The sequence below is a fragment of the Panthera pardus genome, unplaced genomic scaffold (genome assembly GCF_024362965.1).
Source record: "Panthera pardus isolate Hobbes unplaced genomic scaffold, ASM2436296v1 HiC_scaffold_8, whole genome shotgun sequence".
NCBI classification, from domain to species: Eukaryota; Metazoa; Chordata; class Mammalia; order Carnivora; family Felidae; genus Panthera; species Panthera pardus.
Genome location: NW_026527013.1, coordinates 1,253,160 through 1,277,676, shown reverse-complemented (window position 1 = coordinate 1,277,676; position 24,517 = coordinate 1,253,160). Strand labels below are relative to the sequence as shown.

At 63.3% G+C, this 24,517-nt stretch overlaps 1 protein-coding gene across 1 annotated transcript; it reads left to right on the top strand.

Annotated features, from left to right (window-relative positions):
* Positions 1 to 11,912: 11,912 nt before the first annotated feature.
* On the top strand, positions 11,913 to 23,318 carry MKNK2 (MAPK interacting serine/threonine kinase 2). Its single transcript, XM_053896868.1, has 14 exons — positions 11,913 to 12,071; positions 12,208 to 12,343; positions 15,586 to 15,673; positions 15,780 to 15,881; positions 15,960 to 16,057; positions 18,065 to 18,144; positions 18,470 to 18,543; positions 18,811 to 18,915; positions 19,032 to 19,087; positions 19,191 to 19,286; positions 19,747 to 19,941; positions 20,646 to 20,810; positions 21,551 to 21,594; positions 21,912 to 23,318. Exons 2-14 carry the CDS (start codon positions 12,293 to 12,295, stop codon positions 22,144 to 22,146), a joined length of 1,389 nt encoding a protein of 462 aa, XP_053752843.1. The 5' UTR covers positions 11,913 to 12,071; positions 12,208 to 12,292; the 3' UTR covers positions 22,147 to 23,318.
* The last annotated feature ends 1,199 nt before the right edge of the window (positions 23,319 to 24,517 follow it).

Genomic DNA, 24,517 nt, shown 5'->3' with positions numbered 1-24,517 from the left:
GGAACTGATTCAGTAACTGGCTTCTTAAATTTTAAGTTGATTCTCCTGCAATTTCTAGACAGAGATTCACATTTGCAGACGATGTTAATTGGATCTATTCTTTTTTTTTTTTTAAAGACTTTATTTTTTTTCTTTTTTTTTAATTTTTTTTTTAACGTTTTATTTATTTTTGAGACAGAGAGAGACACAGCATGAACGGGGGAGGGGCAGAGAGAGAGGGAGACACAGAATCGGAAGCAGGCTCCAGGCTCCGAGCCATCAGCCCAGAGCCCGACGCGGGGCTCGAACTCACGGACCGCGAGATCGTGACCTGAGGTGAAGTCGGCCGCTTAACCGACTGAGCCACCCAGGCGCCCCTTAAAGACTTTATTTTTAAGTAATCTCTACACCCGACATGGGGCTCAAACTCATAGCCCCAAGATCAAGTCACATGCCCCACCGAATGAGCCAGCCCGGTGTCCCTGAATATATTCATGTTTTTAAGGCCAGAATCCGTAGATACTATTTCACAGATGATGATATTGGCAAAATTAAGTTCAATATGCTTATACGTACACACATACGTTTGTATATGTACACGCAGATAGTTAGCCACTAATAAAATGAAAACTAATATATATCCCTTCAGATTAACTAGAGAGACAAAGACAGGATAAACATCATCTACAAAAGAACGAAAATTCGGAAAACAGCAAGGATGAACACTTTAAAGCAAGCGCCCAAGACCAGCTCACAACAAAATTAAACACATCAGTCACCCATCAGGATTGGCTGCATGGAGCCCGCTGTCCGTTTTGGTAGATAAAGTTTTATCGGCACACGGCTCCGCTCATTCATTTGCCTATGACCCAGGGGGCCCCTGCGCTACGGTGGCAAAGCCAAGCGTCTGTACAGGGACCCCTAGCCCCACAGAGCTGAAAACAGCCACTACCGGCTCTTACGGAAGTTTGCCATCGCCCGACGCCACAAGAGACACAGACTGATTCTCCCGCGAACACAGAAGAACCTCAAGTAAGACGCAAACCAAAATCTTCACACTTTGTTCTTTCCAAATGGACACACAGTGATGAGGGGGGCACAACTCTGAGTGTCCGACAGCCCCGAGCTGCACACTTGAAACGGGAGAATCTCGGGGCGCCTGCGTGGCCCGGTTGGTTGAGCCTCCGACTTCGGCTCAGGTCGTGATCTCCCGGTTCATGGGTTCGAGCCCCGCGTCGGGCTCTGGGCTGACAGCTCGGGGCCTGGAGCCTGCTTCGGATTCTGTGTCTCCCTCTCTCTCTGCCCCTCCCCCATTCATGCTCTATCTGTCTCTCTCTCTCTCTCAAAAATAAGTAAACATTAAAAATTTTTTTGTTTTAAATAAAGTTACTTCTCTTTTAAGTGTTTTCACCCGGAGGCTCACCTGGGGAGGCACCTGCTTGAGGTCCCGTGGTTGTCGGCAGAATTCGGCTCCCGGCAGTTACAGGACTGAGGGCTGCAGTCTCTTGCTGGCTGTCGGTCAGAGGCCACCCTCGGCTCCCTGCCACATGGGCCACTTCAACACGGCCTCATGCTTCGTCAGAGCCAGCAAGAGAGAGACTGGGCCAGACGAGGTAGTTGCAGCCGTTCATCCCAAGAGACAGTACTGTTGGAACATTCTAGATGTTTCCTGCTGCACCCACCTGGGGAGAGTCTCTCCAGACCCCCACCCCCAACGACGGTCAGGGCCGGATCGTTCTCTGGAGGGCGTCCTGGGCAGTGTGGGGTCAAGCAGCACTTCTGGCCCCACCCCCTCGATGCCAGGAGCCCCCAGTGCGATGACCACAGATGTGCAGACGTGGCCCCTGCCTGGACAAGGTCCCCTGGGGCAGAACCACCGCCAGATACAAAGGCTGTAGGGGACGTTCCTGACCCAGGGTGCCGGTGCCCGCCGCGTCGCTGGGGAGCGCGGAGACCGCAGCCGACTTCACACCCTCCCAGCCATGACTGTGCGCACACGATCCGACGTTTCTTGGGAGCGAGGCGTTTTCTCGAATGCCTGGTCTCCTGTTGCCAATCGTGTTCAGAAGCTCAGCTCTCGATCTGCAACGTGGCAGCCTCTCACGCGCCCGCTGGCCTCTTCCGCGTTCACGCAGATCCTTGCCTGCGGTGACCCGCCGCGGCCAGGAAACGTGCCAGGCGCTGGCCGGCACTTGCGGTCATCTGCTGTGCGTCCCATCCGGGTTAGCAGGGCAGCAGGCGGCCCTTCGCGCCCGCCCAGTGCTGTCAACCCCTCGTCCCCGGTCACCACGCGCCATCACAAACCACCGCCGCGCTGGCTTCTGCCGTGGTCAAACATCTCTACTGAGGTGTCACTGACATGCCATACAAGTCACCCAGTCGAGGTCAACAGTTCGGTGGCATTTGGCACATTTGCAAAGTTGTGCAATCATCACCTCTATCTAGTTCCCGAACATTCTCACCTAACAGAAACCTCATCGCCACCCGCGGGCACCCCCTCCCCCGGCCCCGGGCCCCCACGAGCCCCCTCCCTGTCCCTGGATGAGCCTGTTCTGCACGTTTCACACACGTGGACTCACACCCCGTGTGGCCTCTCGTGTGTGGTTCCCTCCCTGAGCGTCTTGGGTCCGGGGTCTGTCCTCGGGGCGGCGGAGGTGGGCGATTCTCGCGCCTGCTCGCGGCCGAGGGACGTGCGCGTGCGCGGTGGAGGCACCTGAGGGGCGTGCGCGTGCACGGTGGACACGTCACGTGCAATTGTCAGACTTTGGGGCTGTTGTCACCTTTGCTGTCCCCAGCCACAGCAGAGTTTTGTGCAGGTCTGCTGTTTTGAAGCCACTGTTTACATTACACTCTGCTGACCTTCCGATGGCACTGCCGGTCACCACCCAGGGAGGGGGGTGCGTTCCTAGATATTTCTGGAGCCATCTGCCCTTCTTTCCAAAGACAGTGGATGAAAAACAAAACCAGCTGCTCGGCTCTGCCCCTCCCTGCTGTGGGCCTCCCGTCCCTAGATGGGGATGCCGTCCGCAGGAAGGCCACCAGGGACGACAGCCTGGAGACAGCTCTGTCTGTCCCGGGGGCGGGGGGGGGGGGGGGGGGGCTGGTCCCCACCACCTTGCTGCCCAGCCCCAGGCCTGTCTGAGCTTCCGTCAGATGCCGGGTTGACCTGGATTTCACACTGGTGACACTTGGCACCCTCCAGCACTTTGCTGGAAAGTGGCGATATAGTCAGGTGGCCACCCTGTGTCCCCCACCCCGGGACCTCCACCCGGGACTTACCAGCTTGCTGATTCTCCCTCTCACCGGGCACCGGACCCCCAATCCTGACCTCAGTGGGGGATGGGTACGGGGCTGGCTGGGACCCCACAGCAAGGTCCCTGGTCCGTCACGACACAGGAGGTGGCCACGAGCCCGGGGTCCCGGCAGACACCCTGCATCTGCTCGCCCCGCGGCCCTTTCTCCGCCGTCCAGCCCATTTCCTCTCTTTGTGTGAACAGATCTTCCTGACTGTTCTCTGCTCGGCTCTGGGAACAGCCGTGAGTTCCAGCCACCCGGCCAGGCCAAGGCCAGAACAGGCATTTTGGTGGGAGTCCTGGAGGAGAAGCCCAGAGCAGGGGGACCCCACCGCACCCTCTGTCGAATGAACGTACTCTGTCAGTCCAGTCTCCAGAAGCTTCCAGGGAAGATGTGCTGCTCTGTCACAGCAGCAAGGGGAGGCTGGTGCAGGCTCATCCCTAAGGATCAGCCTGGGGGGAGGGCACGGTGTCCTGGGCCCCTGTAACATACCACCAAAACTTGGTGCCTTAAAACCACACACATTCTGGGGCGCCTGGGTGGCTCAGTCGGTTGAGTGTCCGACTTTGGCTCAGGTCATGATCTCACGATCCGTGAGTTCGAGCCCCGCGTTGGGCTCTGTGCTGATGGCTCAGAGCCTGGAGCCTGCTTGGGATTCTGTGTCTGCCTCTCTCTCTGCCCCTCCCCAGCTCACGCTCTGTCTCAAAAATAAAGTTAGAAAAAAAAAGAAATTACTTAATAATAGTGGTGTGCTTTCTTTTTTTAATTTTACTTCATTTTGAACTAGTTCTAGACTAAACAAAATTTGCAAAACTGAGGGTTTCCAGGTACCCCCACCCAGTTTCCCCTAAAGCTGACATCTTACATGGCCAGGGAACCAGGCTCAAAGCAGGTCGTCCCAGGTAGTGGTGTCCAAGGGGGCTGAGGTGAGGGTGATGCAGGGACAGGAAGGAAGGCCACCAGAGGGGGACTGGGTCCACCCCCCAAAGCCTGACGTGGACCAGGGCTCTGCCCTGCTGTCCTTCTCCCCAAATCTGTGGGTCCTGCCACCTCTCCAGATGCCAGTCCCAGTCTTTGAGAGCAGCCTCGGCAGGGGCCCTGGCCGCAGACATCTCCAATCCCTGAAGGCCACCTCGGGGGACGCTCCAAGCTGGGGACACAGAGCCTGGTGAGTGGTTTGGGGTAACACTTCAGCGGCTGTCTGCACCCAGGATCAGCCAATGTCACTGCTTACCCCTGATTTGTATTTTCATTGACCTGGACCAGTTGAGAGAAAGGAGGGCCGGTCCAGGGTGGAGGGACACTGTGGCCATGGACACCGACCCTCAGAGCCCATGGGGACCAGATGTTCACCACCACCCCTTTGTTTTCCGCTGTCGGATACAGGGCTGGAGGGGATACTGCCTGAGACCTAAAGCCCAGGGGAACCAACCTCCCGAACCCTGCAGGTCAGGAAGGGGTCCTTGTAAAGGCAGTTTCCTGGCCCCAGGATTAGAAGGGTGGGCGCAGGGGCCCAAGCCTGGGGACAAATAAGGTTCCCAACTGCGGTGTGGCTTTCTGAGGGCGTGCTTGCCCTAAAGCCGAGGAGCTTGGGTGATCCTCATGCTGGAGGTGCCTGAGGTCTAGGTGCACACCGTGGCGCCGCATAAATGCGGGGGTTCCCTTCCAGGGAGCAGCGGACTCTGGATGCTCCGTTCACGTGCCTCTGATATGCGCACCTGAGGAAACTGAGGCACAAGGAGACACACCCCCCCCCACCCCCACCCCGGGGCCGGCCCTCCGACCCTCACCTTGGGGTCGCGCCCTCGGGGCAAGCAAAGCAGGAGAGATGTGCGCGGTCCCTTTAAAAGGAGCGCGGCCCTTCTTGCGCGACCCTGAGGAGAACAATCCCATTGGCTGAATTGTGGGGCTCAGCCACGCCCCCCGCGCTCAGTCCTTGGAATCCTATTGGCCCAGCTCCAGGGCCCATCTTCCACACCCAGGGAGCCTGGGCACCACGCCAGGCTCGGTGACGCAAACGCGTTGCCCGGCAACCGCTCCCGCCTCGGGGCAGAGGGGCCCAGCGCCCGAGCCAGGGCGCAGGCGCGGCCGCAGCGAGTTCCCCTGGGCGAGCGGCCTGGACTCCGGAGTCCACCCCGCCCGCCCCTGTCGGCGCCCTCGCCCCCCTCCCCCCCCGCCACCCCGGGGTCCCGACGTGCGGATGAGCAGGAGGAGGGACCCTGGGGGAGGCAAGCCCGGCGGGGGTCACGGCGTGGGAACGGGCTGGGCGCCGCGGGCGTCCGGCTGAAGAGGGCGAGGAGGGTCCAGAGGCGCCGGGTCACCCGCTGGAGCTTTTAGCAGCATTAGCAAATCCATCCCTGGGGGAGGGCATTCCCGGAGGCTGGAGCCGGGTCCCTGCACCAGCCGCTTTCGGCCACAGGCACTGGCCCGGAGTCCAGACTTCCAGGCCCCTCCTGCCTCCTGGACACATCGCCACTGTCCTCCGCCCTCTCGGCCAGGTTTGCCTCCCGTGGGCCTGGCTGGACCTGCCTCACTGTGCTCATCTGCAAAATGGCAACGCCAGGCGTCAATGCCTGTGTGAGCCTCCCAGGACTACTGTAAGAATTACCAGATTCGGGGGCTTAAAATGGCAGAAATCTATTCTGTGACACTTGTGGAGATCGGGAATCCCACACAGGACTCGGGCTAAAAGCCAGGTGAGGGCTGTTTCCTCCCGAAGGCCCAGGAAGACACGTCTCAACCCGCCCCCCCCCCCCCCCCCCCCCGCAGCTTCTCCCTCCATCACGGCCAGCAGCAGCGTGGGGTCTGCCCACCTCTGCCTCTGACCCTCTGCCTCCCTCTCTTGAGGACCTCGTGAGGACTCTGGGCCTCCTGGGAACCCAGGGTCACCCCCACCTCAGGGCCTTAATCTCATTCGCAAAGTGCCTTCTGCCGCTAGGGTTCACGGCCACAGACAGGTTGCTGGCAGTAGGGCAGGACGTGTTTGTGCTGTCACTCCGCTGACCCCAGGGCGTGACTGAGCTTTCTGAGGCATGGAGCCACCTCTGCCTTCTGCCTGGCCCTAGGAAGAGGGGAACCTGTGTGTCACTAGGACATGCAGAACTCAGTGCCCCTCCCCCCCCCAGGCCTGGGACCCAGACTGGCCAGGAGCAGCCCCAAGGAAGCAGCCTCCAGATGGTGTCTGGGGTCAACCGGCAGGGAGAGGCCCTGGGCTGCAAGAGGGTTTGGGGCAGGTGACCTGAGTGGTGTGGCCTGGCCGGGCATTCGATGTCCCCCTGCATCTGCTGCCCTCGCCCTCCCTAACCTACCACTTTTTTTGTGCTCCCGTGGCCTGGCCTCCCAGGACCTGCACGCACACCCGAAAGCTCCCCACCCTCCTCAAAACCGGGGGCTCTTGTACATGATGCCCCAGGTTATTGTGGGAGAGGTCAGCTGGGAGTGGGGGCCCCGGATTCCCCAAGAGCCACCTCCAGTGCCTTGGAGGAAGGGGCAGAGAGGAAACAAGATGACAAGCCAAGGGCCCCATCGTGGGTCACTAGGGCAGAGTGGTGGCCTTCGGCCATCTGCTGGGCCTGCCCTGCCAGCCCCCAGCCCCACCCCTGCCCCCACCTTGGGGACTTTCAATGACTGACCCCCCAAGAAACCACACGCGCCGCCCGTGGCTCCCGGAAAGACGCCCACAGCCAGAGACACCCACAGCCAGGCAGGCAGCGCAGCCCAGAACTCCTGGCCACGCCCACCCCTGCTTTCCCTTCTCCCCGCCCTTCCCCCACCCTCACCGAGGCCGGCGGCCCTGGCTCCGTCCCCAGGACTGCTGAGCCACCGGAATGGAGCGGGCTGTGAGTCAGTCAGCAGGAAGGGACACTTACAGCCACTTGCATCAGATGTTCCTGCCGCGTGGTCCCACAACCTTCTAGAAGCCCCAGCTCGTGACCCTCGCTTTTCTGGGGATCTCCTCGGGCTTGGGGTTCCTGTCCATGGGGGACCAGACAGATGGGAATGGGTGGAGAGGGTACAGGCTAGGCTGGGCACCAGCTTGGGACTCTAATTCCACGAGTCCCCTACCCCCACTGCCATGCTCACCCCAACTCTCAATCCTGATCCCAGCACCCTGGTCCTCCTTTGAGGCTGCGCTGGGACCCAGGTGTCCCACACCAGCTCAGGGCTTTAAGGCAGCCCTGTGCCCCCTCTGAGTCTCAGGGCGCCCAGCTCTGAGCAGGAGACGGAGAGGCCGGGGCCGTCCCCCAAAGGCACTGCTTGTGAGCACACTGAAGCCATCCCAGACATGCCCCACGGCACCCAGCCCCGGACACAGGCCCCGTCCTCTCTCCGGCGTGTGCACACCAGCAGGTGCATGGGCCACGCACCTCCACCCGGCTCCCACGCCCCACACAGACCCAGGCTCATTGCTTCTCTAAACGTGCACAGACAGACCTACACACCCCAATCTGGTCACACTTACACATGCTCACACCAGACCGGCGCCTTGTTTGTAATGCCGGGGGAGAAAGGTCTTTGCCGTTGCCCCCTGGTAGTGTTGTCAGGTAAGCTACAGGACCCCACCGTTTCCAAGTTAAATTTGAATTTCAGAGAAGTGATGAATAAGGTTTGGGATATTTGTATGCGCGGGACTCTCTCTGAAAAGTATTCATTGTCTCTCCGAAATTCACATTTAACTGGGTGTTCTGTAATTTATTGGCTAAATCTGGGAGCCCTGCCTGCTGGGATGTGGAGGCCCTGAGTTCCCGGGGCTCCCCCAGGCACTGCCCAGGAGGTGAGCACCCAAGCCCCCGCAGGGGCCCAGGGCTCAGGCCAAGGAGGGGATGGTCAGAGGGGAGACCACTGAGCACAGAAGCTTGCCTCCTGGCTCAGAGGAGGCTGGCAGAAGCAGAGACCCCAGGATGGAAGTCAGGACTTGCCTGCTGTCTCCTCTGGGGTGTGGGGGAGAGCGCACACACGGCATAGGCTGAGAGTCACCCCGCAGAAGCGAGGGGCTTCTCAGGGGCCTGGCTGGGTGTAGACTCTTGGAAAGAGCAGAGTCCCTGCACCTTTGGTCTAAGCTTTGCCAAGCTGGCTTCATGACTGCGGCGGGAAAGGGGGTCACCACCCCCCTCCCTGAGCCCCTAGGGAGCCACAGGGGCGGCTGGAATAAAAAAAAAAAACTGCATGGGGAGGTGGGGGGGGAGGGGAGGGTGAGGCCCAGGAGCCAGGGGATCATTTCCCGCTTGTCCTCCTTTTTCAGGCCAGTACCTGCGGCTCTGGGAGCCTCAAAGTAGCCCCTGGGCCCCCAGGGCTGTCCTGAGCCCCCCTCCCAGGCTCTGGCAACCCCCTCGGCATCTGGCATCGGAGGGGTGGGAAGCGGTGTTGCCCTGGGCCCTCCCTGTCCTGCCCACCAGCTGTGTCTGTCCTTTGCCTCGCCTGGCTGGGACTGCACCCTCCCCCGCGCCCCAGTGACAGTCACCAGGAGCTGGGGAGGTGTGAGGAGCAGGGGCCAGGACATCGTCTTCCTGCCCTCACCTGCCTGGCAGATTCCTTCCACCCCCAGAGGAGGTCAGAGGCGGGGAGCGAGACCCCTGGGGGTCCAAGAGGAGGGAGGCAGGGTGGCTGGCAGGTACCTCCCAGCCCTCTCTCTCCCTCGCTCCCTGGCCCCTGGGCACCCGGCACCTCTGGGACCTGAGCCCATAAACAGGGCCTCCTCCAGGAAGATGGTAGGCTTTGGCTGTGGGGATCTGTGGGGCTGGCCCACGGCAGGACAGGGCCTAGGCCCGAGAGCCTGCAGGCTGGGCACAGGCGCCCCTCCCCTTCCTACATTCCCCCTGCCCGTCCCTGTGGCCACCAGCGCAGGCCAGGCTAGGGCCTGCATAGCACAGGCACCCACAGGCACCTGTAGCGACGAGGTTAGGCCCGGCTCTCAGACCCAGGGGCTCCGGCATCTCTGCGGGGGGAGGGGGCGTCTCTGACCTGACCTGCTCAGGGTATGTGGGCCAACTGATTGAACATACCCCTATGCAGCCCGGGGTGCGCACAGAAGCCTGTACGTGTGTGCGCGTCACGCACGGGCCCCACCCACTTAGGGGGCCCACCATGTGCATCGCGGCCCCTCCCAGCGCTCATACAAGTGTGTGCTCCTCTCGCGGTCCCCACCTTCTCACACACGGGGCAAGGGACTGCAGGACTCAGCAGGGGACACTGGTGATGTCTGGGGACATTTGTGGCTGTCATAACTCAGGGCGTGCTCTACATCAGGTGGGAGGGCACGGACACTGCTCAACACCCCGCAGTGCCTAGGACGGCCCCCACGAAGAATGACCTGCCACTACGTCACTACTACTGGGGAGACCTGCTGGAAAGGCCCCAGAGGCAGGGCCATCGTCCTGTCTGCCCACCTACAGCCTGGGGCCCACAAAGGGACCACCTGTCTGGGCTGTGTGACGCTGAGGCAGCTTGTCTGAACGGTGCCCAGTGCTGGGCCCGGCTTCTGGCTTTGGGAACAAGTCTGTCCCCACTGGCCAGGCTCCAGGATCGGCCACCAGGCCCCGAGCGTGGCTGCACCTGGGAAGATGGCCCTGGGGCGAGGCCCTCGTTCGTTTCCGTTCCCTGAGGTCAGTGTGAAGGGCAACCCCACACAGGTGCACACGTGAGGGCGGACGCAGCTAAACACCCACACTGGGGTATAGACCGACCTTCCTGTCCTGGGCTGAACCACGTTCCCCAGAAAGATACGTCCACGACTCAACCCCTGGAGCCCGTGAAGGTGACATCTGGCGACAGGGTCTCGGCAGGTATAACTGGACAAGATGAGGGGTGCTGGAGTAGGGTGGGCCTGGTGCCACGAAGCAAAGAGCAGACGCAGAGGAGACGGCCACCTGAAGGTGGAGGCGGGGAGCAGGGGGAGGCGTCTACAAGCCTGAGGGACTCCAACCCCGGAAGCTGGGAGAAGCAGGAAGCATCCTCCCCTGGAGCCTTCCGAGAAGGTGTGGCCCCGCGGAGACCTTGATTTCAGACTCCTGGTCTCCGGAATGGGAGAGCATACATTTCTTTTTTTTTTTTTTTTTTAATATTTTTTTTCAACGTTTTTTAATTTATTTTTGGGACAGAGAGAGACAGAGCATGAACGGGGAGGGGCAGAGAGAGAGGGAGACACAGAATCGGAAACAGGCTCCAGGCTCCGAGCCATCAGCCCAGAGCCCGACGCGGGGCTCAAACTCACGGACCGCGAGATCGTGACCTGGCTGAAGTCGGACGCTTAACCGACTGCGCCACCCAGGCGCCCCGAGAGAGCATACATTTCTGTTTCAGGCCTCCCCAGTGTGCGACGCCGTGTTACAGAAGCCACAGAGGCTAACACACTTACACGAGCCCCGTAGGCACAAACACACAACCATGCACACGAAGACGCTCAGACACACCTATTCCTTCCAGCAATATTCAGTGAGCACTCCCCGTGCGCCAGGCCCCGTGTGCTGGGCTCTGGACGGGCAGTGGACAGGGCTGTGCTCTTATGGAGCTGACCTGAGGAGGGGCAGTGACCCATCTGTACCCCCCTGAGCCACCCGAAGCGCGTGAAAACCTGCAGGTAACCATGTACACACAGAGAGGGCCCCTGTAGAGGCAGAGGTGGGAGGGGACAGCCAAGAAAGGAGGGAGGGAGGAGGAGGAGGCAGCTTCGAGGTGGCCTCTCCGGGGCAGGCAGGTCTAACAGCCACACCCCAGGCACTTGAAGCCAAAGTGTGTGTCTACACAAACACACACACGCACACACACGCAGGGGACAGAGGACTTGGGGCTGACTGAAGTCAGGTGTGGCCTGAGCTGTGGCCTTGGCAGGCGGCACACAGAGGCAGCCCCCTGGAAGGGGACAATTCAGTTTCCGGTCAGCGGGGCCCGGTTGGGGGACAGTTGGGTTTGGGTGGTGGCAGGGCGAGCTGAGGTCTGGAGGAGACGGAGGTGGGTTCACCCCACAGGCTTGAGCTTCCATGCGCCCAGGGTTTGGAGTCTGAGGACTTTGCACCACAGTGCTTCAGGGACAGGGAGCTGGCCCAGCTCTGGAAGGGCCGATTCTACCAAGCCTGGGTGGCGGGGGCGCCGGCCCAAATGGGATGGCATTTTATCTCCTGTCCTGGCTGCCCCCCACCCCCGGGGCTCTTTCTTGGTCCAGGGTCCCAGGGTGTGGCATTAATCAAGAGAGAGCCACAGCACGCTCTTGCTCTTCCGGGATTGGGGAGCTGCAAGAGGGAGCCATGGTGTATTCTAGGGCAGGGAAGTCGCCCAAAGGAGTCGGTGTGTCCCAGGCCCTGGCCGGCATCCCGGGGGAGTTGCCAGAGCGTAGGGCCCGGCTTCAGCTCGGTGCCGGGGATCCGCGGGCCTCCCAGGGCCTCAGGCGGCCAGTCCAGCACCCACACCCCTGCCCACAACCGCCAGCATCCCTCCCAGGTCCTTCCCCTGTAGCCCCGCGCACCTCACTGCGCAGGCGCGCGGAAACCCCTCCAGGCCCGAGTGCGCAGCCGCACGCGGCCCGGAGAGCTCTCCAGCCCCGCCCCCGTTGTGCGCTTGTGGGCGGGATTGGCGGAGGCGGGGCATGCGTATTGGGCGGGGCGAAGCCTGGCCTATAAAGGCGGCGGCGGGGCGGTGCGCCCGGCTCCTCTCGGCGGCGGCGGCGGCCCAGGCAGAGGAGTCCGCGGTGGTGGCGGCGGCAGCGGCGGCGCTGTTCCCCGCGCGGTCCGCGCAGTGGGGTCCGGGCTGCGTGTCTCGGGCGGCGGCGGCGGTGGCACTGCGGCCCCGGCCCGAGTCCGACCCCGGTGAGTGCGGCCCGGCGACGCTGGCCTGGCCCCGACCCGGTCTCGGGGATCGGGCCCCGCGGAGCCTCGGCGTCCGGGGCTCACGGCGCGCTGGCCGCAGCCACTCACGTTCTCCTTTGTCTGCTCCCGCCTGCAGGGTCCCCTACCCGGCCGCCCCCCGCCCACGGGCCGCTCTCCCGGGCCCGCCGTCCCCTCCCCCGCTGGCGGGGCCCGGACAGAAGATGGTGCAGAAGAAAACAGCCGAACTTCAGGGCTTCCACCGTTCGTTCAAGGTGAGGGCCGGGTGGGTTTGGGGTCGCCTGGGGCTGGACCACTCGAGTGGCCGGTGGGGGGCGCGTAGCCCCCACCCCCGGGATCCACCCGTGGCTGCTGCCCGCCCTCCCCGCCCCTCCCCCCCCACCCCGCCGTGTGTCTGGGGCTGCCCCAGCCGGGAGTGCGCTCGTGGGGGTGGTCAACGGGCCACAGTCCAGTCCCCAGCGCCCTGGGGACTGTGAGGTCTTTCCTCTAGGAACCCCAAGCGCGGTCAGGGCCCCCAGGCCCTTGGGAGCACCTGGTTGTGTGTCCCCTGCAAACCCCGGTGCACTGCTAGGGAGCTCAGGCCACAGTCCAGTCCTCAGCGCCTTGGACCTGTGGGTCTGTGGGGTCTTTCCTCCAGGAATCCGAGGTAGGACTGCAGGTCCCAGAAAGCCCTCCTAGGTGGTCCTTGGAATAAGGGAGTGAATTGGATGCCCCTCAGCCCTGCGCCTCCCAGACAGTCGGGCCCAAGTGCTATTTCCTGTGGGAGCAGGAAGTTTCTGCGGTGGCCCCACGGCTGCAGTCTTGGTCTCAGATGAGCGAGTCTGGGGGGGGGCGGGCAGGTGCTGGGGAGGGGCCCCACGGGGCTGGCTCAGGGGACGCAGTGATGTCAACGGCCTCCCCACCCCACCAGCCGCGTTATGTAATGGCTTCCCTGGGCCTTCTTGGGCAGGGACCTGTTGCCCTGTAAAGAAGGCAGGACCTGGGTGTGTGTGGGCACGCGCACGCGCGTGTGTGTGTGTGCGTGCGGCGCACTTTCATGTGTGTGTGTGTGTGTGTGTGTGTACACAGGCACTCCCAGAACCGGGGTGGGAGGAGCGAGCTGAGACTGTTTGGGTTAGAATTCCCAGGCCTGTCCAGCCACATCTCGGGCCAGCGTGCCCCACCCCTGCCCACACGCCTGTCATCCTCGCTTTACCCCCTGCCAGGGGAGCAACAGCCTTGGCAAGTCCAAGTGTCCGGGGCCGGGCTGAAGCGGGGGGTGGACCCGAGACGTCACCGGCAGTGGTCTATTCCCTCCTGGGGCTAGGCATGAGCTAGGACAGGGTCAATGTGAGGGGCCAGCACGGCAGCCAAAGCAAACTCGAACTTTCTGGATGATTCCAGCTGCCTCCTGCCAAGGCCTGCTGACTGGAGGCCTGAGGCCAGCCCCAGGCCCAGCCCGCCCACATTGCTTGGGACTGGAGGCTGCTCCCAGGTGGGACCATGGGAGTCCTGAGGAGTGGGAAGGACACTGGCCAGGGAGCCTCAGCTATGAGAAGGTCCTCTCAGCCACTCTGGGACTCCCCTCCCGCCATGCTGAGCTTGCTTCTTGGGCTGGGCCTTGCCCTCGCGCCCCAGTCCAGCAGCAGCACTGCCGGGACCCTTTCTGCTGCTGGGCGTCTCCCAACACACTTTCCCCATTTTCAGTTGGGAAATCGGAGCCTTGGAAAGAGATGTTTGCCCCGAGTCTCCCTGCAGGTGGAGACAAGGACACAGGAGCTGCTTTCATCAGGGGTGGCCAAGCCACCAAGGTGGAGGCTGGGACAGGCTGGTGGGGGTGGCGAGGGGACCCGTAGGCCCCTTTGAGGGTCCTCGCACTGTTCCTCGGTCCGAGGAGCTACAGGCAGCTTCCTTCCATCACCCAGCCACAGACGCGGGTCAGGCCCGGGGCCGAGGTCACTAGACGGAGGTGAGCGGCTGCTGGCTGCTGGCCCTGAGCGCCCCCCCCCCCCCCCCGCCGCTGTCCACCCCTGTGTGGTTACCCTGGGGCCCCTCCTCCCAGGTAGAAGTAGTGACCTGGCCCCTCTCGAGACCTCTGGAGGAGCCCAAGGCAGGGTGCCGGTTTCTGGCGTTGGTGACTGTGTGCCTGCCTCCCCACGGAGGCCAGACCCCCACCGGGCAGGGCCAAGGGCCGGAGCACTCCCTTCTCCCGTCTGCCTGGCCTGGCCCAGCCCAGGCCTCCTCGCAGCCCTGCACAGGGGGGTGGGGAGGCTGAGAGGCCTGCGCCTGTGTTTTCAGCCGCTCCCTCTGACCTCCGCCTGCCCCCTCTGCTGCCGGCCTGGCTTCCGGGCCTCCCGTTTGTAGGAATCTGGCCCAGCTCCTTCTGCCCTGGGCCCCTCGGTGTTTCTCTGGGGCTTTCCTGGAGTTCCTTCTCTGGATGATCCTCCTGCTGGAGCCCCGTCCCCAGTTGTCCTGAGGCCCCAGGGAGGGGCAGTGACCTGGCTCGGGTCACCCAGCATCAGCAGCACCACCGTGCACAGAGGCCCCCTCACCCACCTGAGGCCCCGGCCACCTAGTCGGCCAGGGTGCAGGGAGCTAAATTAGAGCTATCTCCTGAAGGCCTCTGCTGGGCCTCAGTGTCCTGGCCTCAAAGGCCTCACATCTCAAGCCAGGGGCCATCCGTCCTCACTGTGGCCCATCTGCTCTGCAGAAGATTATTCCAGCAGCTCTCTGGGGCGGGTAATACAAGGTTTCTCCAAGCCCCAGCTGCCTTCCTTCCCTGCTCAGGGTCTAGCACCCTTCCCCCGGTCCTGGGGACTAGCGGGTGACCTCCAGTGGGCCTTTCCCTGCAGGGCTGGTTTCTTAGCTGGGCATGGGGGCCTGTGAGGAGCTCTGTCCTGGTGGCAAAACGGGACAGTGCTGGCTGTGGCCCGGGCAGGGCTGGGCAGAGGGCGGTCCGGTGTCTACACTGTTGCAGCCGGAGGCCTTGGAGGCCCGTCCTATGAGCCACGGTCGGGCGACAGTGGGACCTCAGAGGGAGCAGCGCATGACCAGGAGGGCAGTGGCTCCCTGTTTCACAGAGGGAAGACTGAGGCCAGAAATTCAGGGCCTCGTGCTGGAGGCTGTGGGAAAGCAGGCAGGGTCACCCCTGCTGGGAACCCCGCCTAGAAGCCAGAAGCCGGTGACTCACCCCCTCCCACTGACCGCCTTGCTGTCTTTGATCCTCTGCAGCCCAGGGGGCCAGTTGGGCTGCAGAGGTTGTCCCGGGTGAGCCGCGAGGCCTGGCCTTGGCACCATAGTGACTCACCCCAGGCCCTCTTGCCTGCTCGGGGCCCCTCCCCACAGCGCATCCCTTTCCTGGACACCCCGAGGGCCCTGGGGTTCGGGGGAAGAAGGACCATTTCCTTACAGTCAGGCAAAGCCAGGCTTTTGTCCCCCTGGACTTGTGGATGCAGACACGGAGGCTGGGTCACTCTCTGGGCAGGTCCTGAGAGCCCTCCTGTCCCGTCCCCTGCAGGGGCAGAACCCTTTCGAGCTGGCCTTCTCCCTAGACCAGACCCACCTCGGGGAGACCGACTTCAGCCTGGAGCATCCCGCCCGCCCTGGTGAGGGCCGGAGAGGAAGGTGGCGGTGCGGGAGGGCCGGTGCGGGAGGGCAGCAGGGGCTGCCTGCTGAGCAGGGCGGGCCTCACCTCCGGGTCTCCCAGTGCAGATATGCCCGCCAGCCAGCCCATCGACATCCCAGACGCCAAGAAGAGGGGCAAGAAGAAAAAGCGGTGCCGGGCCACCGACAGCTTCTCGGGCCGGTTCGAAGGTCAGTGAGGACTGCAGGTGGGGGTGTAGGGAGATGCGGCCAGCCCGGCGCGGCTCTCACCGCACCCCTGCTCCCCAGATGTCTACCAGCTGCAAGAAGACGTGCTCGGGGAGGGTGCCCACGCCCGAGTGCAGACCTGCGTCAACCTCATCACTAACCAGGAATACGCCGTCAAGGTGAGCACCAGCGCCCGGCCGGCTCCCCGCACCTCTCCCTGCAGTGCCTGGGCTCTGGCCCTGGCCGCGGGTGGCGGGAGGAGGGAGCTGGCCTTCGAGCTCCCGGACCAGCAGCTGGGGGCAAAACTAGTGTCTAAAAATGGCCCCAGGGCCAGTGACTCAGGCCACCCCTGGGAATCTAGGTCAGCCTGCTCTGAGCCCCTGGGTCTGGGCAGGAAGTGACCGTAAGGAGCCGCTCCCTACACAGGTGGCTGAGGACCTGGTGCCAGGGCGCCTGAGAGCTGGGGGCTTCGGTCAGAGTTGGCTCTTGCCTGCTGGGTCACCCCAGGCCACTCCTCAGCGACCAGCGTTCTCCATGTTGGTTACAAGGGTTAAAAGGCAATGCTGTACTTGGGGCCCAGGGAGGCTTGGCATCTGGGGAGACCAGGGTGTGGCCTCGAAACCTGTGTCTCTTGGCCGGGCAGTACGGCCCTGTGCTCGGAGAAACCGTCCGGTCTTCCCTGGTGACCCTGCATCCGGGTGGGGTGGGGTCACAGGAGGCTGGCAGACCAGGCATGAGGACCGGTGCTCCCCGGTGAGCGAGGCTGGCCAGAGCCCAGCGCTTTGGTAGAAGTCTGATGGTAAAAGTGGCCATCGTCCCTGCCCCGTGAGTTCCAGGTTGGGCGGCATGATGGTGCCAGAGAACCGGATGCTTAGCTTTGAGCGCTTTCTGTAAAACAAACAGGCAACGCACTGAGTGTTTTCCTCTTAAGGACCGTCGGGCAGCCTGGCCTCCTGTGCCCCTTCGACAGTTCGGAACGAGGCTCTGAGGGGTTAGACAGCCTGAGTCAGACCTTGTTTGGCCTCCTGTAAGGTCATCCCTCTCCCCCGAGGGACTGCAGTTTCCTCCATGAGGTGGGGTCCTAGCCAGATTCCCAAGGGGTAGGATGAGGTTCTTCAGGAGGGCATGGATGCTGGCATTGTGTCACGAGGCCCCGACATCTGGTTGGTCTGCCTCTCCGAGGCACGGGTGCGTTTGTCACCAGACAGGTGGGACAGCACGTAGGCTGGGCCCTGGCAGCACGCGGACACCATGCCTGCCTGTTGCAGGGGCGAGCTGGTGGCACACCGTGTTCCCCTTCTCCAGGCCGGCAGGGAACCCTGGGCCTGCCCCGCCTGCCCAGTGAGAGGGGCCTAACATCCAACCTGGGAAGACGTTCCCAGTGGGTGCCCGGGGGCCAAGGTGGCCCGGAGAGAGCCAGCTGGCACCTTCTGCCCCCACTTCTGTGGGCGAAGGTGTCTCGGGGAGAATCCGGGAGGCAGGTGGGCCCAGAGCTGCCAGGTGCCGGCGGGATCGGGGGCAGAAGCTGGCTTCCGGAGGCTCTGGAGTCACGGGGAGACTGTTCCTGTTGGTTGACGGGAGGGCCAATCTGGGCTGGCATGAAACAGGCCTGGGCTGAGGGGCCCGTGGCAGTTGCCCAGACTGTCACAGAACAGGGGAGGTGGGACTTGGCACCAAAGTGGGCAGGGACGGCTTGGCTGGCAGCCAGGCACCCCAAGGCCACTCTAGTCCCCTGTGTGGTGTGGGAGTCCGCACAGTGGCCACCAGTCTCCCAGGCAGGGAGGGGATGCTGACACCCTGAAGGGGCATTTTGCAGGCGTCTCAGGCCCCAAACATGCCCCCGAGGCCTGTGGGGTCAGGAGCGGAACAGGCCCGCCTCTTTCTGCCATTCTTGTCCAGCTTGTCTCTCCCCTGATGCCACTTGGGAAACATGTTGCAACCCCCACCCCCACCCCCCTCCCCCCAGCCTGTGCTGACGCCATAGTTCTGACTTCTGGCAAATTCTGGGCCGCAAGAGGAGACCTCTGCTTAGAACTTAAGGTCTAAGCTCGAATGGGGTCTCAGCTGTGGCGCAGGGCAGGTCTCTGGTGGGAGCCCCTTGGGCTTTGGGAGGGGCTCTGGCTGACCCACTGCTCTGTCTCCTGCCCGCCCCTCCCCCCCACCCCCCCACCCCCCCCCCGACTTAGATCATCGAGAAGCAGCCTGGCCACATTCGGAGCAGGGTTTTCCGGGAGGTGGAGATGCTGTATCAGTGCCAGGGACACAGGTAATGTGACCCACCTTGCCACAGAACCGGGCCCTTAGCCATCTTTCCGTGTGTGAATGGGCCTGAATGCCTCCTCACCCCCAGCAAGCATTTGGGGAGCATCCAGTGTGTAGCAGAGGCTGTGCAGGGTGCACTGGGGAAGACCCAGCGTTAGGCAGGCAACCCAGAGTGGGCAAGGTAGAAGCAGGCCCGTGGCCCCAGTCCCAGCCTTCCTGTGCACAGGTGGGGGTGGAAAGGGTGGGCCCCTCCTGGGCTGGGCTGTGGGTGCACAGGGGCCTTAGGAAGCCTCCCTCCTCTCCTGCCTCTCCAACCCCCCACACCTCAGGAATGTTCTAGAGCTGATAGAGTTCTTTGAGGAGGAGGATCGCTTCTACCTGGTGTTTGAGAAGATGCGGGGCGGTATGTGGGGCCTGGGGGATGTTTGCAGCTGTGTCCTAATGGGCTGTGGGCTCGGCCACCAGGGAGGACTTTTCAGATGTGCTCCTCCTGCACATCAGAGGGGGCTTGTGGGGTCCGAGCTTCCTGTCCACATGGCAGCTCAGGGTTGAAGGCTCTGAACCCAGGGAGGCCAGAGCGGGCACTTCCCTGTCGGGTGGAAGCGGGCGGTGGCCTGGAGACACGGAAGTGACGCGTATGTGTTTTTCCTCCACCACGGCCTGGCCCCAGGCTCCATCCTGAGCCACATTCACAAGCGGCGGCACTTTAACGAACTGGAGGCCAGCGTGGTCGTGCAGGACGTGGCCAGTGCCCTGGACTTCCTGCACAACAAAGGTGGGTGGTGGGGCTCCCTTGTTCCCTGGGATGTCCAGCCTCGCTCCCTGTCCAGCTGCCTGAGACTCCTAGAAAATGCCTCCTCTCCCTCCACTGAGTCCCGGTTCTCACCGCAGGCATCGCACACAGGGACCTAAAGCCAGAAAACATCCTCTGCGAGCATCCCAACCAGGTGAGGGGCGCCGGGGAACCGCCTTCCCTGCGCCAGGGCCCGGGCTGGGTTGGCCTGGACCGCCGCCCCCACCTCCCTTACCGCCTTTTCCCACCCTTCCTAGGTGTCCCCTGTGAAGATCTGCGACTTCGATCTGGGCAGCGGCATCAAACTCAACGGGGACTGCTCCCCGATCTCCACTCCGGAGCTGCTCACCCCGGTGAGGCGCCCAGGCAGCAGGCACGCAGCGACCCGCTCCGTTCTGCTCTGGGGCTGCGCGGCCCGCTGCCCCTGCGGCCCGCTGCCCCTGCCGTTGCGTAACCTCGAGGTGCTGGCTGCTCTGCTGCCTAGCCCGTGGAACTGGGGCTTTTGCTTAGCAACAGCCACTGATTGGCCCGCGGAAAGTGGCGGGCGGGGCCACGGGCGGGAGGGGAGGGGCGGGCTCCCAGCACCTGCCGCTGATTGGGTGGCTGGGCGGGTGGGCACCTGCCACCTGTTGATTGGGCGGGTGTGGGGGGCGGGGCCTGCCCCCAGCCCGTCTCTGATTGGCCAGGCTGGGCATCGGGCACCGCAGGCTCAGGTGACCCAGTGTTGGGGCCTTCACGTGATGCCGGGAAGTCCCGGCCTGCTGCAGTCCCCTCCTCCCCTCCACGGGCCCTGACGCCTCGTCCCGCCCGCAGTGCGGCTCAGCGGAGTACATGGCCCCCGAGGTGGTGGAGGCCTTCAGCGAGGAGGCCAGCATCTACGACAAACGCTGCGACCTCTGGAGCCTGGGTGTCATCCTCTACATCCTGCTCAGCGGCTACCCGCCTTTCGTGGGCCACTGCGGCAGCGACTGCGGCTGGGACCGCGGCGAGGCCTGCCCGGCCTGCCAGGTGCGCGCATGCGCCCCGTCCCCTGTGCTCCCGGTGCATCGCAGGCCTGGTCTGTGCGCGCGTGCGCCCCTTCCCCCCTTGTGCCAGTCTCTGAGCATGTGCGTCCCCCACCCCCAGCACCCCTCTGTGCCCTCCCCCAGGGCCTGCTTGCTGCCGAGATCCTGGCCTGTGATGCCTGATCCATCCACGGGGCAGTGCTGGCCTGGTGCTCCTGGGGTTACACAGACTCCTTGGTTTTATGGTCTAGGAGAGGAAGCATTTGGAGGTCAGGAATCTGCCGTCCGGCAAGACTAAGATTTAGGGTTTGGGATGATCACGTTTCAGCCTTGTGGCCTTCTGCTCCCATGATCCCGGCTGCCAAGAGTTGCCTTTCTGCTGCTTGGCTTCTCTTGGGCAGAGTTCACTGAGCACTCTCCTGAGGCCAGGTCTCTAGTCCAGCCTGCTTTCCTCTCAGGCATTTGGCCACCCAGAGCCCCCGGTCCCGCCAGCTGACCTCAGGGCCCCCACTGCAGCCCCTGCCCACCCCCCCTTGCTGTCTGGGGGCCAGCTGTTCAGGTCACGGGTTAGGCTGCATGGCTGGGTCTGGGGCCTACGGCAGCTTGTTACCGAGCAGCGTCATGGTGTACCCCGTTGCGTCCAGGCCGGTGTGGATGTTGGGGTAAGTTGGCTGCAGCTGATTTCACCCCCTTGCCCCTCCCCCACAGAATATGCTGTTTGAGAGCATCCAGGAGGGCAAGTATGAGTTTCCCGAGAAGGATTGGGCCCACATCTCCTTTGCTGCCAAAGACCTCATCTCAAAGCTCCTCGTCCGCGACGCCAAGCAGAGGCTGAGCGCCGCCCAAGTCCTGCAGCACCCCTGGGTGCAGGGGGTGAGTGAGCCCTGCTGGGGACCTCCTGCCTCTGGCCCGCCTCCGATGGGCAAGGGAGGGACTTGGAGCAGGGGTATGAGCATCCCCGGGGAGGCCAGCATCGACACCCCCAGATGCAACGTGGGTCTGAGGCCCAGCCTTGGGGTCTGCAGGGGCCCCAGGCGCAGCAGTCAGACCCACCACCTGCTTCCAGCCGGGCGCCAGGACTGCAGAAACTGCTTGAGCTTGTGCCCTGGAGGCATCAGGGCCTCTTCCCGCCTGGCACAGGGAGCAGGCTGAGGTCGTGCAGGTGTTAGGCAGGTGGCAAACCTCGGGCAGGGCCCGCCAACCCCAGTCCTGCTCCCTGTCCCCCCACCCCCAAGCCGGGAAGAGCCTGGCGTTTCTCTGGCCAGCAGTGCCCCGAGCCAGGCTGCCTGCCCAGAGCAGGGAGGGCCCACGGGCAGGAGTCTTAACCAGACATTGGCACCGGGAGTGCACAGGAAGCAAAGGCTGGGGCCCTGGTGTCAAGGCCGGCCGGTGGAGGGGCTCCCAGCCCCTTCTGGGGCACCGGGAGACCTGTGGGGCGGGGGAGGGGGCAGGGTGCGGGTCCAGAGAACCGCTCTGGGCTTCTGCTACGCCCTCCCCCTGGCCTGGCTGGGCTCCGGCAGATACACCCCCCCCTCACCTCCGTCGCTGCCAGCGGGGCCCCGGGAAGGCAGCTGAGCTCTGCTTTCAGCTCCGCCTCTCCCCTGTCCTTCCAGTACGCTCCGGAGAACACCCTGCCCACACCCATGGTCCTGCAGAGGTGAGACCCACGGGGGAGGGTCTCGGGCCCGAGAGCGGGGGGGACCCCAAGTCGGGGGTGGTTAATGTTAAGATGATTAAAATGACAAGCCGTCTTTAAGTCGGGGGGCTGGGAAAGCCATCTAAGCTCTTGGGTGTCCTCGTACCAGTGATGGTGATGGATTGGGCCCCTGGCGGGGGCCCTGGTCCCCCAGGGAGGCTGGGCATGGCTGGGGCCTGCAGCCCCTCCCCCCGAGGTACTGCACAGACTCTAGGGGTCCCAAGGGGATCGGGCCCCGAAGCTACCTTTCACCTCCTTGGTGACCGCCCCGTCTCCAGGAACAGCTGTGCCAAAGAGCTCACGTCATTTGCGGCTGAGGCCATCGCCATGAACCGGCAGCTGGCCCAGCGGGAGGAGGACGCGGCCGAGGAGGCGGAGCAGGGCCAGCCCGTGGTCGTCCGAGCTGCGCGCTGTCTGCGGCTGTCGCCGCCCTCCCAGAGCAGGCTGGCCCAGAGGCGACAGCGAGCCAGCCTGTCCGCGGCCCCCGTGGTCCTGGTGGGAGACCACGCGTGACCCCTCCCTCCCTCTGTACATAGGTCACTCCCTCCCCTACCCCCCCATCAAATCTAAAAAGTTTTTTAAGCTATTGCCAGCCGGTGACCAGCAGGCTGCCCTCCCCTGGCTGGACTTCGAGGCGCTAAGCTCAGTTGGGGGGGCTCTTTTTATATGAGGTTTTTGCTGTTGGCTTTTTTTCTTTTTTCTGTCTCACCCCCATTTTTTTTCCTTTTAAAGGTGTTAAAAGCAAAGCAGGCACCTGGGGAGGAGATTGGAGGGTGTGTCGCCGGGCTTGTCCCGTCCCAGCCCCAGATACTCACCTCTACTGTGAAGGGTCCCCACACCCCACGCCCGCCCTGCCCAGATGTGACTCAGGAGAGGAGGGCACTTGTCGCCTTCCAGAGCTGGGGGCACAGAAGCGCACCCCTTCCCCAGCCCTCACAGTATTTGCAGGGACGGGCCACCCCCACGTCTCCCCGGGGTGACACAGCACCTCTTTAATCCCTCACCCTGAAGCACCCTGGTCGCTTGGCGGGGTGGGGGCTTCTCAGGTCTCCCTTGTGGCTGGAGGGGGCTTGGGTGCGGGCAGGTGGCAATCACGGCTGCCTGCTGGGCCCCGCCTCTGACTGACAATCGGGGCTCCCTCGAACCTTGACCTTAAGCTCTCGCCGCCCCCTCCCCTGCCCTCTCCAAGGGGGACCCTGCCCACCCAGGAGGGCAGTGCCAGAGGAAGTGGGAGGGGTTGGACAGGCGCCCGTCAGCCAACGTGGGGGTCCCTCAGACCCCCACCCTGGGCACCGGAGTGCCCTTTCTCAGGGCTCAGTCTGACCATGGCCACGTCCTGCCCCTCACCGCCACCCCTGGGTCTGGTGAGGAAGCTCTGTCACCACCCCCCCCCCTTACTCCTCCTCAGAGCCAGGGCCCAGCCAGGGGTCCTGCTAAAGCCCCCCCCCCCGCCCCCAAGGGCAGCGTTTCTGCGTGCCCACCTTCAGGAACACGGCTACAGCTGCCACGGCCTCCTCCCGGGCACCCAGGAACCTCCGTGCCCGCCTCCACCCACCTTGGCGCCGGGGTCAGATGTTGTGACCGCCGGGCTCGGGGCGACTGACCCCCCTCTTCCCTCGGGTGGGAAACACTATGCAATACAGGCTTCCCTCTTCTCCATGTTCGTGTGCTTCTGCCGGTGGGGGGGGGGGGGGTCTCTGCAGCCCCCCCACCAGGGCAGCCTGGCCCCGGGGTCTGGGCGAGACTCCGCGGCAGGCCGGGCCTGGATCGCCCCCCCCCCCCCCCCCCCCCCCCCCGGCTTCTAGTTGTTCGTCCCGTTTTGTTCGTTTTTTAAAGACATCGGTTGACTTCCCTTCCCTGTTCTTGAATACTTGAATGTTGGGGGGCCTTGTGGGTTGGGGGAGCTCACATGCCGCTTCTGTGGCAGTCTCTGGTGGCCGGTGGGGACTGACTGCCCCTCCCGTCCCCCGCCCGCCTGGATCTGTGGACTGGCCTTTCCAAAGACCCCGGGGGGGTGGGGGGGAGAAGGCCGCCCCGCCCCCTGCTTCTCGCCCATCAGTGATTTCTACGTTTTGCAACTGGGGATTCTGCCTTTTTGTAAAAAAGAAACGCACCCCCCGCCTGCCGCGGGTGCCGTGGCCGTTTTAACTCTGGAAAGCTGAGCTGTGAGGAGCTTTTTTTTTTTTTTTTTCCCCAAAGGTGGGGCAGCCACTTCCTCCCCGTCACACGGACAGTGTGGCCCAGAGGACTGTCAGAACCGCTACTGTGAATGGGCGCCCGGCCCCTGGCCCTGGGGGAGGGGAACGGCAACGTTTCAATGTTCAGATGTATAAAAAAGACAAAAAAAAAAAAAGAACCTCAAGTTTTTTAGAAGTGGGGGGGAAACATCAAGCACTTTAACTGTACTGCACCAGGTGAACCGATACAGCTCATCTTCCTTACACCAACGTCAATGCCGGACTTTTGTATTGTTTTGTAAGGATTTAATAAAAGTCATAAAAACTTGGGGGCCCTCGTCCTGGTTTTCTGTTGTGACGAGCAGCCCCAAACCATTTGTCGATCGTCGGTCTCGCCGATGCCGTTGGAGTCCAGGGTTTGGACGGGCGCCGAGGGGGTTGGCCTGATGCTCGGGGGCCCGGGCCCTCGTCTGTCCGTGGCGGCTGCGGGCCCGGCTTCCTCCCGACGTGTGGGTGGCTGTGCCAGACTGAGCGGACAGCCAGAGTTGCCGGGGACCGAAGCGGGGAGCGGCCAGGCTGGCCTGCTCTTGGACGCCATCACGTCCCCGCATCCAAGGCCGGGCCCTCTGCTGTCCCGGAGCCGAGGGTGCGCAGAGGCGAGCAGCTTGGGGTGGTGGGGCTGCTATCTTTGGCCCCGATGCAGCCCG

Bases quoted from the DNA above. Each gene is read 5' to 3' on its own strand.
- MKNK2 (XM_053896868.1), top strand. From the start codon at position 12,293: ATGGTGCAGAAGAAAACAGCCGAACTTCAGGGCTTCCACCGTTCGTTC. The intron at 12,344-15,585 runs GTGAGGGCCGGG...CGTCCCCTGCAG, and splicing joins GCTTCCACCGTTCGTTCAAG to GGGCAGAACCCTTTCGAGCT. The intron at 15,882-15,959 runs GTCAGTGAGGAC...CCTGCTCCCCAG, and splicing joins CTTCTCGGGCCGGTTCGAAG to ATGTCTACCAGCTGCAAGAA.